Raw genomic sequence first — 13,176 nt, forward strand, 5'->3', positions numbered from 1 at the left:
GCGGGACAGCGGGTGTCCACCCTCCGAGCTCTCCTGGGCCAGACGCCGCCACCGCGGGGGGGGGGGGGGGCCGGGGCGCCTGGCCCCGCGCCAGCCGCCCTCACAAGCGTCCCTGACTCAGGGCCTCTCCCGCCCAGATGAGCCTGACTCACTGCCTGACTCACGGGGGCAGCGGAGTGAGGGACCCTCGCTGGAGCTGGGAGCCGAGTGGAGCAAACCCGCCCCCCCCCCACCCCCCACAAGGCAGGTCCCACCCAGCCCTCCCGGGCCTGCAGGGCCTGCAGCGAGTGGGGTCAGGCGGCGTCTGGGTCTCAGTGATGCTGTTTGACTCAGGGAGGGGGCCCGTGGCTCATGGAAAGTGCCAGAGGCCTGAGTCACGAGATTGGGGGGGGGGGTGCTGGTGCAGTCTCTAACTGGGCTGTGTCACCACGGTCCGCTTTCTTGACCTCTCTGAGCCCCGGCTTTGTCGCCGATCACACGGGACAGGGGAAGAGTCCCCATTCACAGAGTAGCCCCGAAGACCAAAGCCACACCTCCAGCCCATGCAGAGCCTGGAGGAACCGCACAGTGACCTAGAGCTCCTACCTACCTTTGCAAACATTGGTCGTGAGTTCAAATCCCTGGTGTGCCCACATGAGCCCGGCATAACTCAGGCAGCCCCATTCTCTGAGCCTGGTAGCGGGTCCCAGGTGTGGTGGGGGGCTGATCTGGGGCCTCACCCCAGCCAAGGGCGTGCAGGAACCATGAATGAAGGGGCGTGACCGCCAGTAAGCGCTGCCACTGCAAAGAAGGTGCCTGAAGGGTGGACCCCGCACCCACCAGAGTCTTCACTCCTCTGCGGAGTGTGTGACCTGGGCTCACAGAGTGGCACGGCCTGGTGTATGCCTGAGGCCAGCATCAAAACTAAGCAAGGCTCGGGGCTGGAGCGATAGCACAGTGGGTAGGGTGTTTGCCTTGCATGCAGCCAACATGGCCGACCCAGGTTCGATTCCCAGCATCCCACATGGTCCCCCGAGCACCGCCAGGAGCAATTCCTGAGTGCATGAGCCAGGAGTAACCCCTGAGCATCGCCGGGTGTGACCCAAACAAAAACAACAACTAAGCAAGGCTCAAGTCCCCTCAGCTGGCGTGTGTGTGCGACTCCCCGTTCCCCCCCCCCCCCCCCGTCATGGTAACAACAACAGAAAGAATAACAGTAAAACTTGAAGCCCTCACGTGGGGAGCTGGGGCACTGGGCACTGGAACAAAAAACTCCGTGAGCACTTTTATTTTTTGCCTTGCCAAGGCGAACAGGCCGTCGAGTCTGGCTGGAGACATAAATATTCCGTTCAGGGCAGCTCCATTAAAGATGTTGGGCTCTGTGCCTTCTTGTGTCTTCTTTTTTTGGGGGGGTGAGGGGGGTCACACCCAGCGATGCTCAGGGGTTCCTTCTGGCTCTGCACTCAGGAGTTACTCCTGGCGGTGCTCGGGGGACCCTATGAGATGCTGGGGATCAAACCTGGGTCAGCCACGTGCAAGGCAAATGCCCTCCTTGCTGTATGATCGCTCCGGCCCCTGGCCTCTGAGCCCTCCTTGGACAGAGCGTAACCGCGTCAGAGGCTGTTTCCGGCGGAGAATCAGGAGCAGTTCCCGCTGCTTAGGTAAATCCGTGCTTCGGTGGCTATGGTCTTGCCCCTGCAGACATCACTAATCAATCACTGCACCCCCCGGCAGGGCCCTGCGGCAGCCTGACTAATCAGTTGGAAACCTATTTTCCACCCTCGGTTAGACTTCGAGAGCTTGGGGTGTGGAACCACGGCTGGGGTGGGGGAGGGGACGCCAGGGAGCGATTCTCCCTCCAAGCTCCCTTCTCTGCGTCTTGTCTTCTCATCTCTGCAAAGGGCGGGGGCGGCGATAAAGGGGCCGAGAGGGGCTTCCTGGAATCCCTTTAACCCATCCCCCTGCTCTGGAAGCAGGTGCCCTTCTAGCCCCACTGGGCTCTGGAGGAAAAGAGGCTCAGAGAGTTCAGTGATATTTCACTAGATTGCACAGCACTTGGGTCAGAACTGGGGGGAGGGGCTGGAGCAATAGCACAGCGGGTAGGGTGTTTGCCTTGCTCGCGGCCAACTCGGGTTCGATTCCCAGCATCCCATAGGGACCCCCGAGCACCGCCAGGAGTCATTCCTGAGTGCATGAGCCAGGAGGAACCCCTGAGCATCGCCGGGTGTGACCCAAAAAGCAAAAAAAAAAAAAACAAAAACTCAGGGAGAATGCAGTTCTCTGACTCCCGGCCTCTGTTCTCCACCTGTCCTGCTCCGGGTCTGTTTGGTTTTGTTTACTTACTTAATTTTTTGGGTCAAGCCCAGGCACTGCGCGGGGCCGTCTCTCGGCTCCGAGCTCGGGGCTCACTCGGGGGGAAACTATGGGAACATATAGGTGCGTTCAGATTGGCGGCGTCCCGGGCAAGTGCCCCCGGGAGGCCGGTCTGGCAGTTCCTGGAGGCCCAGGCGAGGCTCTTGGGGTTCGGCGGCCACCCAGGGAGCCGCGCTCAGCCTGGAGCCATCCTGGGCTGACCCCCCGGGAGCCCCCCTCGGCCTCACCGGCTGCTCCGCACCTGCCTCCCCCGCCAGAAGCAGCCGTGCGTGCGTGCGTGGTGGGAGCCAGTGGGCTGTGAAGGCGCCTGCCGGGGGCAGCAGGGCTGGTGGGTGGGAGGAGGAGCCGCAGCTGCCCGTGACCTTGGATGAGTCCCTCCCCGCTGGGGCAGGGGCTGCCCAGGGTCTCGGGGTCTGCGGGAGGGGGCACTGTGACTGCAGCCCTTGCAGTTGCTTGTTGCCTGGCCTGGCCTGACCTGTGAGGCTTGGCCCCCCCTCCCCCGGCCTCTGCAGCCCCGGTCCGGGGTCTCCTCTGCCCTCTGACCCCTCCTGGCTGCTCCCTCTGCTCCTGGGGCCAGTAGGGCCAGTGGGGTCAGTGCGGTCAGCGGCTCTGACCAGGCTGTTTGATTCTGCTCCACCCCCCCACCCAGGAGGCACCGCCTCAGACCTCCCCTGGCCGTGGTCTCCTAGTGGACACCGCCCCCCCTACACTGTGTTCTACGGGGGGGACAGGTGGAGAGCGTGGGCCTGGGTCACCCTCCGACTCCGCTCTTCTCCATCACACCCCTATGAGTTTATGCGGGGGTTGGGGGTGCCAGCTGGGGCTCACCTTGGGGTCTGCCTGGGGGTTGTCCGGGGCCTCAGAGGGGACCCCAGGCCTGAGTTGGGGGCGAGTGTGGGGCAGTCAGGTCCCCCGAGGCTCCCGGGGCAGACTGGGAGGTGGCGGCTGGCTGGTCACTGCAGTACTGGGAAGACCTCAGGGAAGACACAGTTCCAGCCATCCAGAAACCACATGCACACAGGTGATGATGCAGGGCACTGAGATACTGCCCCTCCATCTCCTCGGTGGGGATGCTCATCGAGTCCCCCTCACCGCGTCTCCCCGGGCAGCGTCCTTAGGGCTCCTGTCCTCCCTTGCCGTGGCCTATCCTGCCGGTCCCTGGGCTGTCCCCCCCATCCCTGTCTACGAGCAGGGAGGGGCGCCCACTTCCAAGGCCCTTTGGTCCTGGCTCCTCCTGCCTGCCTCAGCCCTGTGGGAGCCTCTTCCCCATCGGCCTAGCCCCCAGTGCTGTGTGACTGGGCGTGTCCTGGCTGGGGGGCCCGTGGTGGACTGCAGCTTGGCTGTGCCCTCTGGCTGCCCTGTGGGAGGAATGGCTGAGGCCAGGCGTGGGTGCTGCCCAGCGCGGAGTGGGAGGGCTCTCTGAGAGGACACGGGTTCTGGAAGGTTCCAATTTGGAAAACAACTAGGGACTGGCTAGGAGCAAAGCCCTCAAGCACAGGGGAGAATCTGGGGGTCAGGGAGCCTCAGTGCTGAGAGGCCTAGGACCTGGGCATCCCAGGGTGGGCAGGAGCCTGGGGGTGGGTGGGGGAGACCTAGATGCTGGGAGCATTTCTGGGCAGAACCCCCGGGAGGAGAACCGGCCAGGCACTGCAGAGTCCTGGGGCCCAAGGGAAGGGGTTTGGGACAAAGGCCAGACCGAGGCTTGAGGGGAGGCAGTTTGGAAGCAGGATGCTGGGGTGACCGGCAGCCCCTGGGCCTGGCCTCTGCGGACCCCCAGGGGGTGAGTGAGCCCCGAGCCCCCCTGTCCCGGGGCTCCCTGTGCGGCAATGGAGCACGGAGAGTTCTCCATCACAATTTGTTTTTTGAAAAAATATTTTGACAACTCTTTTTAGCATCACTGGCTTCCTTCCTATCTCAGCCTGAGCGTCACACACACACACACACACACACACACACACACACACACACGCACGCGCACACACACGCTTTATGTATTTAAAAGCATTACTCAGAGAAGGACCCGAGAGCTTCTCCAGGTGGCGGGGAAATGCCAAAGAAGCCCCGTGGGGGAGGCAAGTGGGTCGGCCCTGCTGGATGCTGTGGCAGTGGACAGCAGCGAGGGGCCGGTGTGGCCAACGGGATTGGTGGCTCCCAGGGAGACAGGAGGGGCAGTATCTCAGTGCCCTGCATCATCACCTGTGTGCGTGTGGTTTCTGGACGGCCGGAACTGTGTCTGCTCTGAGGTCTTCCCAGTACTGCAGTGACCAGGGAGAGGTGCCGTCGGCGGGGATGCTCAGGGGATGAACTCAGAGGGACAGGTGTGAGGAAGGAGGGCTGAGGGGTCCGAGGTGGGAAGGGGAGCCTGGCAAGGGCTCTAGAACAGAAATCCTGCCTTTCTTTCCTTGATTCCTCCAGAGACCGGGAGCTCACTCCCTCTCAAGGCAGGCCTAGAGGGGGCAGGAGGGGTCTCTGTGTGTGCTTCTCTGGGGGCAGAGGTTTGAGGTGTGAGGCTCTAGGAGATGAAATGTCGCTCCCCGAGGCGGGCTGGGCCCACTTCTGCAGGTCTCTGGTCCTGGGGGCAGGGGATGGGCAGTTGCATCCTGGACAGCTCCCCTCTCCTACTGGGGCTGCAGTGGGCACATCCATGGAGTCTGCCTGGCTGGAACCGCCCGCCTGTGGGTTTCCTTCCAAGCTGGCTGTCCTGTTCTCTCGCTGTTGCCTCCCCCTCTCCGGCTGTCTGCACTGGGCACCGTGGCCTGCCGGGCATCTGGGCCTCAGAGACTTTGGCCAAGTGGAAGGAGCGCTTCTAACACAGGAAGGCTGCAGAGCGCGCCTGGGGGTGGGACGGCGGGGCTCACTGCTCGGTGCTCCCTCCTCCGTGGGGACGCCTGCCGGGGGTCCGTGTGCTGCAGGGCAGCTCTGCATTGTCGGCCACCCCCGGGCCGGCCCTGCTCGGGGCGTCTGTTTCCTGCCAGGTTCTGGGCGTGGTTATGTCTGTCTTGCCTCCTGGGTGGAACCCGGAGAAGCCGGGATGGGGGGCGGCTCTGGCCCAGTGCAGCCCCCTCACTGGCGGTGGCCTTGGGCACGTCCTTGGAATTAAGGGGCGCCGGCTCCCTCCCAGGGAGTGGAGGGTCCCCCCTGGTTCTTAAGCAGCTGCTGCCCCACTTGGGCTCCTGGTTTCTCCCTGTTGCATCCTGAGTTTTCTTCTTGGGGATCCTGATGTCCCAGGACCAGGGTCTCAGCACTGAAGGTCCCTGACCCCCAGATTCTCCCCTTGGAAGATTCTTGGAAGAAAATCATTCAAGATTTTCTTCTTGGTGATGGTTCACTCGTTTTGCTAAGTTTTTTTTTTTTTTTTTTTTTTTTTTAGTGGGGGGAGGTGGGAGAATCTTCTCAAGCAATGCCCAGGGGGCCTGGGAGTCACTCTGGCGATACTCAGACAACCAGGCTTGGCAATTCCACATTGGGCCCTTCATGATGGTGGTGCTGGGGTGACTTGGGGAACAGGTGGAATGGGCTGTTGGGCTTTTTGGAGCCTGGACCCCCGGGCCTGCCCTCCCGCCCTCTGCGCTGTGACCCTCTCTGCCCTCGTGAGGGTCGGTGTGCCCGTGCAGGGGCTGCCCTAGTGGGGGCTGCTGTTTTCTTTAGTACATGCTGCCAGGGGGCTCTGCTAGAGTGGCTGTTCCTCATCAAGACAGTCGGATGGATGAATGAATGAAAGAACGAATAAAATCATAAATGAATGAAATGATGAACAAATGAATGAAATTATGGATAAACGAATGAATGAGATGGATGAAGGGTGAATGAAATGAATGAATAAATGAATGAAATGAATGCGGGAAGTGTGTGAAGGAAATGGACGAAGGAATGAAATGAATGAGTAAAGTGTGTGAAGGAAATGAGCAAAGGAATGAAAGGACAAATTAATGAAATAATGAACAAATGAATGAACAGATAAAAGAACAATGAATAGATGAGTGGATAGAACGAATGAATGAAATGCTGGAAGAACAAATGAATTAATGAAATGAATATGTAAAAATGAATAAATGAAATAATGAATGGAAGAAGGAAATGAATGAATGAAATGAATAAACGAAATCCTGAACAGATGAACGAATGAAGGCAATAATCAACAAATGAATGATGAGTGAATGAAATGAGCGAGTGCATGTGATGATGAGTGGGGTGAAGGCCGATGGCCTCCGACGGCCCAGGGCCTGGCAGTGTGGCTGCTGTCACCGAGCAGGGCACCAGCCACCTTCACAGGGCCCTGGACCGGTGACATCTGGAGGCAGGGGAGAGCCGGGCAGGTATACAGCAGGCGCTCCACACATGCACCTCCAGGGGCGGGGGCAGGTGCAGGGAGCTCAGGTCCTGGGGTCTGGAGACTCGAGCCCTGAGGCCTGTTGAGGGGGGGGCAGGCAGGAGAGGGACCCCCAGGGGCCAGCCTTGGAGCTTCGGCCCGATTGGTTCTCATCAGCTGTGGGAGAGACTTGGCGGGCGGGTGGCGTCGCCTGCTCTGTGCCTCTCCAGGATGGCTGGTTTCTGCGCCAGGACTAATCATCTGTAATCAGCCGCGAGCACCACTCGGAAGGCTCCTTGGCCTCAGGGTGCTGGGGACAGGAGATGGCCCTGCCTGCACCCGCGGCCCAGCCCTGCTCCCTGGCCCACGCCTGCGTGCGCTTTAGCTGAGAGGCTCCGACTGGCACGTTTTCACCGGCCCCGACGCTCCGTGGCAGACGGGCTGTGGGTGCAGGGGCGGCGCACTCGTCAGCGTGAATGTCCACGGTCGCCCCCTCGGGGCTGGCGTGCCGGGGACGCTCAGGCTGCTTGGGGACTCGCTGCTGGTGCTCGGGCAGGCTCTGGGGTCCTGGGGAGGTGCCGTGTGCAGTGGGGGGGGGGTGCCGGGTTCCATGTGCCACCCCCACCCCCATCCCTTGGCCCAGGCAGAATTTGTGGGCCGTGCTGTTGGCCACACGCACGGAGCCTGTACACATGGGTGGGTTTGAAATCCAGTTGTGCTCAGTGACCCCCGTGTGTGTGTGTGTGTGTGTGTGTGTGTGTGTGTGTGTGTGTGGTCCCCTGTGCCTGCCCTGTCCCATCCCTGCCCGTGGTGCCCTCTTCCCCATCTCTGCTCTGGACTAGCTGCCCAGAGGGTCTCAGTGGGGCTGTCCTGAGACAGAAATGGGGCCTGGGTGATGCGGAAGGAAAGGAGTCTGGGTCCCCTGTGTGGACCCAGATGCGGGGGGGCTCTGCGCCCAGGGGGTGGCACGGGGAGCCCATGAAGACAGCATGGAGGCCCCTATCAGCCCTAACCCTTGCCTGGCGCTGTGCTGGCTGCTGGGAATCCATGGTGGAGACTCGCGGTGGACCTCAGGCCGCAGGGCTGGCCTGCAGAGTCCCACAGACCCAACCTGAATGGCCCCTGAGGACCGTCTGCCCCTGAGACGCGGCCGCCTGTGGTCCCCGACCTCAGGTGCCTTTCCTCGGGCAGCCACACGCCTCGTGCCTGGCTTCTGATGCTCCCAGGCTTTAGGGAAAGGGTCCAGACTTGGGCGAATCCCCACCCCGACACAGACACACACGTGCACACGCAACACACATGCACACATGTATACGCACATATGCGCACACACATACATGTGTACACATGCGTGTACACACACACATGCACACACGCACACAGCTGGTGCCAGTGATGTGGAGGTGGTGCTGTTTGTCTGTCCCCGGAGGGGCTCCAGAAAACTCGACCTTTGGAGCCCACTGTCCCCTGGGCCATACCCCACACCCTGGCCCAATTCCTCCTCTACCACCCAGGGGCCATAGCCCTCAGGGACTGGACAGTGCCCCCCCCCCACTTCTGTGGCTCCTACTAATTTTGGTTAGGTGACATGACCTAGACCTGGGGTGTAGGGGACACTTTTGGAAAGGGAGATAAGCCACTCTTTTCTGGCTGAATCAAGGGAAGCTTCCAGAAGAGGGAAGGATGGAAGGGTTGTGAGGGATGAGTAGGAGTTGGGTGGGGGCTGGGGGGGGTGGGAAATGCCCCTGCCCCAGGGCATGCTGGGAGTTCAGACCTGCTGGGATCAGAAGGGAGTGGTGATCCGTGGTGGTGGGAAATGGGCACTGGTGGAGGGATGGGTATTTGATCATTGTATAATTGAAACCCAAGCACAAAAATGTGTAAGTCTGCAACTGTACCTCATGATGTCTCACTATTAATTTTTTTTAATATATATAAAAAAAGAAGGGAGTGGTGGGGCTTGGGGGAGGCCACACCTGGAGATGCTCAGGGCTGAGATGCTCGGGGACCACTCCTGGTGAGCTTGGGGGACCATATGGGCTGCTGGGGATTGAACCAGGGTCAGCTACATGCAAGGCAAGCATCCTCCCCGCGGTACTATTGCTCTGGCCCATGGAGGGGTTTAACTCCTGTGTGGGCCCCATCCATTGGGAGTGGGCCTGTGGGCACGCAGCCACCTGGAAGGGAAGACTCAGGAAGGGGGGCTGAGGAGTGCGGGGCGGGAGGGCGGACTGTTACCTGCGTGGGGGGAGGGGGGCAGCTCTGTCCGGCTGTCGTCCTTGACTCCGCTTGCACGTGGTTTGAATGCGTCAGCATGATGGTGATCCTGCTGAACTGCGTGACGCTCGGCATGTACCAGCCTTGTGACGACATGGACTGCCTGTCGGACCGCTGCAAGATCCTGCAGGTGAGTTTGTGGGGCTCGTTTCATCCTTCGGTGTCCCTCCCATGGCCCCGCCCCGCCCTCGCCACATGCCCCGCCCTCTCCACATGCCCCGCCCACCCCATTATTCCCCGCCCACTTCTCCACGCTCCTCCCATTCCAACAAGCCCTGCCCAGTCATACATACCCTGCTCATCCCCACCCACTCCCCCACGCCCCGCCCACTCCCCCACGCCCCGCCCATTCCAACATGTCCCGCCCAATCGCACATAATTCGCCCATTCCCACACACCCGCCCCTCCGATATTCCCCGCCCACTTCCCCACGCCCCGCCCACTTCAACATGTCCTGCCCAATCACATGTGCCCCACCCATTCCCACACCCCTCCCACCTCAACACGCCCCGCCCACTTCTCCACGCCCCGCCCATTCCGACATGTCCTGCCCAATCATGCACGTTCCACCCATCCCCACACCCCGCCCACTCCAACATGCCCCGCCCACTTCTCCATTCCAACATGCCCTGCCCTCAGCACCCGTCCCTCTGCCCTGCTTACCCCTAGCTCCCCAATTCCTCCCAGTCTGCTCCCCACTCCCTTCTGCCAGGTCCCACCTCCCCCTCAAGTCTCTGCTGCCCTGCTGGGCCCTTGCTCCGATGGCTGCCCTCTTCCTCACTCCCACCTGGACTCGCCCCCTTGCTCCCTTGGTGGTCTCGTGCCTCCATCCCCACCACCCTCCAACTCTGGGCCTCTGCCCCAGCCCGGGGCCCCCTCCTGGTTCCTGCAAACCCACATTTGGCAGGGGTGCCAAGCAGTAAGCGCCAGTGACCTTGACCGTCCTCTGCGGAAACCCAGCCCTTCCCCAGGCCGAGCTCTTCAGGACTGGCCTGCTAACATCGCCCCCGTTACCCCCACGGACAGCGGCCAGGCCTCCTTCGGGTGGTGGGTCTGCACACGCGCCTTGCCCTGCGCGCATTGGCTGCATGAACTGCAGCCCCTGTGGGTTTGGAAAGAGGATCTCCCCCACGCCCCTAGGACCTGTCGTCGCCTGAGCCCCTGGCAGAGGGAAACACTTGCATCCTCCTTTTGAACCCAGGAAGGCAGCATGAGGTCACCCACTGGGGTGTTGGGCCTGTCTGGACAAAACTCCTTCAGAGCCACACGGGACCGAGTATGGGTTCCGGTTCTGCCTCTTCCTGCAGTGTGATGTGGAGCAAGTGGCTTGGCCTCTCTGAGTCTTGGTTCTCTCCTCTGTCAAACGCAGCTGTCCATGGGGGTCTCCGTGGGGATGGGGCAAGCTTTCAGGTTGACGGTAGGCACTGGACAGAGCAAGCGGGGTAGGCATCCGTAGGCAGTGGACATGAATGGACTTAGGGAAGCTTTTGTCTCCCTCCCAGCCAGGGGGCATGTCCAGGTCCTCCCCCTGACCCCGGGGTCCTGCCCTGCTTCACACCTCTCTGGGGACTCTGCCCCCCAGGCTCTGCTCCCCGACCCCAACCTTCCCTGGCTCCTGCCTGCCCTCTGTCCCCGCAGGTCTTTGACGACTTCATCTTCATCTTCTTCGCCATGGAGATGGTGCTGAAGATGGTGGCCTTGGGCATCTTCGGCAAAAAGTGCTACCTGGGCGACACTTGGAACCGGCTGGACTTCTTCATCGTCATGGCGGGGTAGGTGGGCGCCCACGAGGGAGTGCGTGGTGGCACCGGGGGCGGGCTGAGGGGTCAGGCACGCCCACTAGCTTCCTCCCGGTCCTCAGGCCCCCACAGCTCAGAGTGGGCCTGTCGCACCTCTCGCTGCCTCAGTTTCCTCATCTGTCCAGCGGGGACAGTGACAGCCGCTGCAGCACCTGCTGCGTGTGACCTGGTGACATCCTCTTCCTGCGCTGTCACTCAGCAGGTTGGACACTGGGCAGAGGTCGGCGCTGACCATCTCCGAAGCGATCGAGCTGTGCCCATGGGGGCCGAGTGCCAGTCTCGCTGGCTTGGGGGCCTCTGAGACTCTGCCCCAGGCCTTTTGCCCACCCTGCTGGGTCACACCAGGCTGGTGGCCCGCTGACACGCTCCCTGGGTGAGGGGACGGGCTGCCTCGCCCTCCCGGTGAGGCTCGGGCGCTCTCTCTCCCAGAGAGGAGGCCTCAGCAGGGTTTGTGGCTCCCTGAGAGCATTTCTGAGCCGGGCTGGGGCCTTTGTCGGGAGGGAACGCGCAGAAGTGACACCGTCCACTGTTGGCACGCCCAGGGGAGGCAAGACACTGGAACCCATGTGTGTGTGTGTGTGTGTGTATGTGGTACATGTGTGTGTCTGTGTGTGTGTGTATGTCTGTGTATCTGTGTGTCTGTGTGTGTGTATATGTGTCTGTATGTGTCTGTGTGTGCATGTGTGTCTATGTGTGTATGTGTCTATGTGTGTCTTTGTGTGTATGTGTATATGTCTGTGTATGTGTGTCATGTGTATCTGTATCTGTGTGTGGTCTGTGTGTATGTCTGTGTGTGTATATGTGTATGTGTGTGTCTGTGTGTCTGTGTGTCTGTGTATGTGTGTATATGTATATGTGTGTGTCTATGTGTGTCTTTGTGTGTATGTGTATATGTCTGTGTATGTGTGTCATGTGTGTCTGTGTATCTGTGTGTCTGTATCTGTGTGTGATCTCTGTGTATGTCTGTGTCTCTGTGTATGTGTATGTGTGTGTCTGTGTGTCTGTGTATGTGTGTATATGTGTATGTGTGTGTCTATGTGTGTCTTTGTGTGTATGTGTATATGTCTGTGTATGTGTGTCATGTGTGTCTGTGTATCTGTGTGTCTGTATCTGTGTGTGATCTCTGTGTATGTCTGTGTCTCTGTGTATGTGTATGTGTGTGTCTGTGTGTCTGTGTGTCTGTGTATGTGTGTATATGTGTATGTGTGTGTCTATGTGTGTCTTTGTGTGTATGTGTATATGTCTGTGTATGTGTGTCATGTGTGTCTGTGTATCTGTGTGTCTGTATCTGTGTGTGATCTCTGTGTATGTCTGTGTCTCTGTGTATGTGTATGTGTGTGTCTGTGTATATGTGTGTGTGTATGTGTGTGTGTAAACCTGGGTGTGTGTGTGTTGTGTGTGTGTTGTGGAGGGACATGCATACCCCCGTGTCAGATCCTCGGGGAGTGCCGGGGCGCGCGGGCAGGCCCAGGGCCCGGCTGGGGAGTGGAGCAACCAAGCGTGAGCCACGTGCCACAGAGCTCGTGGAGGTGACGCCTCCGTGTCCGAGAATCCCGCCCCTCTCCTAACCCTGCTCCGAGGCCTGTGTTCCATGTCCCAGCCTCACCGGCGTGGACTCCAGCCTTGTTAGAGGCCAGGTGGGCGCACGGCAGCCCTTGGTCAGCCCGTAATTCTCGTTTCTGTTCGGACTGGTGTGCATCCTTGCGTGGTTTCTGTTGTTAGAAAGATGTCTGTGTGCATGTTCCCTGGAGTCTGGCGATGCTGCTTCTGCTCTTGAGGTCAAATAATTCCCCCAAACTTAGAAAAACGTACGGCATTCCATAGGGTTACTTACAACAGTGCTCCACAGGGTTACTCGTGAATAGTGCTCCATAGTTACTCACTACAGTGCTCTTGAGGTTACTCATGAATAGTTGCTCTGTAGGGTTACTCATGAATGGTGCTCTGTGGGGTTTCTCAACCCCCACGGAGACCCCTAAGGTCATCGACAAGTGGGAAGAATGTGGGGAGGAGGGAGAGTGAGGACAGAATCCGACTGGGCCACCAGCCCTTACATTTCAGGGTGACTCTGCTACTGATGGGCTGCGACAGAGGCGTGTGTCCTGGGGAACGGGACTCCACGGCCAGAGGGCCGGCTGGGCTGCACATCCCCTCCCGGACCCCCAGGCCTCAGCCCTGTGGCCCTCTGGGTGCCTGAGGCACCTTGGCCTCTCTCCCTTGGCTTCTGCCCTGTGCAACGGCCCCTTTGCATCTTTGTGGGTTGGGGTGGGGGCAGCAGGGGGCTGGGCTTACCGAGGCAGAGTCTTTCTGGGGGGCCGGCGGCCGAGGGCTGACGAGTCAAGGTGGGTGGGTGATGTGCTCAGGGCGCCACTTGGTGCCAGGGATCAAACTCGGGTCCCTGTGTGTGGCGGCAGCGCCCCTGGCCGAGCCAGCTGCTGG

At 60.3% G+C, this 13,176-nt stretch overlaps 1 protein-coding gene across 1 annotated transcript in view; it reads left to right on the forward strand.

Annotated features, from left to right (window-relative positions):
* The window catches only part of CACNA1I (calcium voltage-gated channel subunit alpha1 I), an 82,131-nt gene that overhangs the window by 14,463 nt on the left and 54,492 nt on the right, over positions 1-13,176 (forward strand). The window contains 2 exon segments of the mRNA XM_056137405.1: positions 8,956-9,068; positions 10,577-10,710. Coding sequence (XP_055993380.1) covers positions 8,956-9,068; positions 10,577-10,710 — 247 coding nt within the window.

Source organism: Sorex fumeus, unplaced genomic scaffold (genome assembly GCF_029834395.1).
Source record: "Sorex fumeus unplaced genomic scaffold, SorFum_2.1 ptg000125l, whole genome shotgun sequence".
In the NCBI taxonomy this organism is placed as follows: Eukaryota; Metazoa; Chordata; class Mammalia; order Eulipotyphla; family Soricidae; genus Sorex; species Sorex fumeus.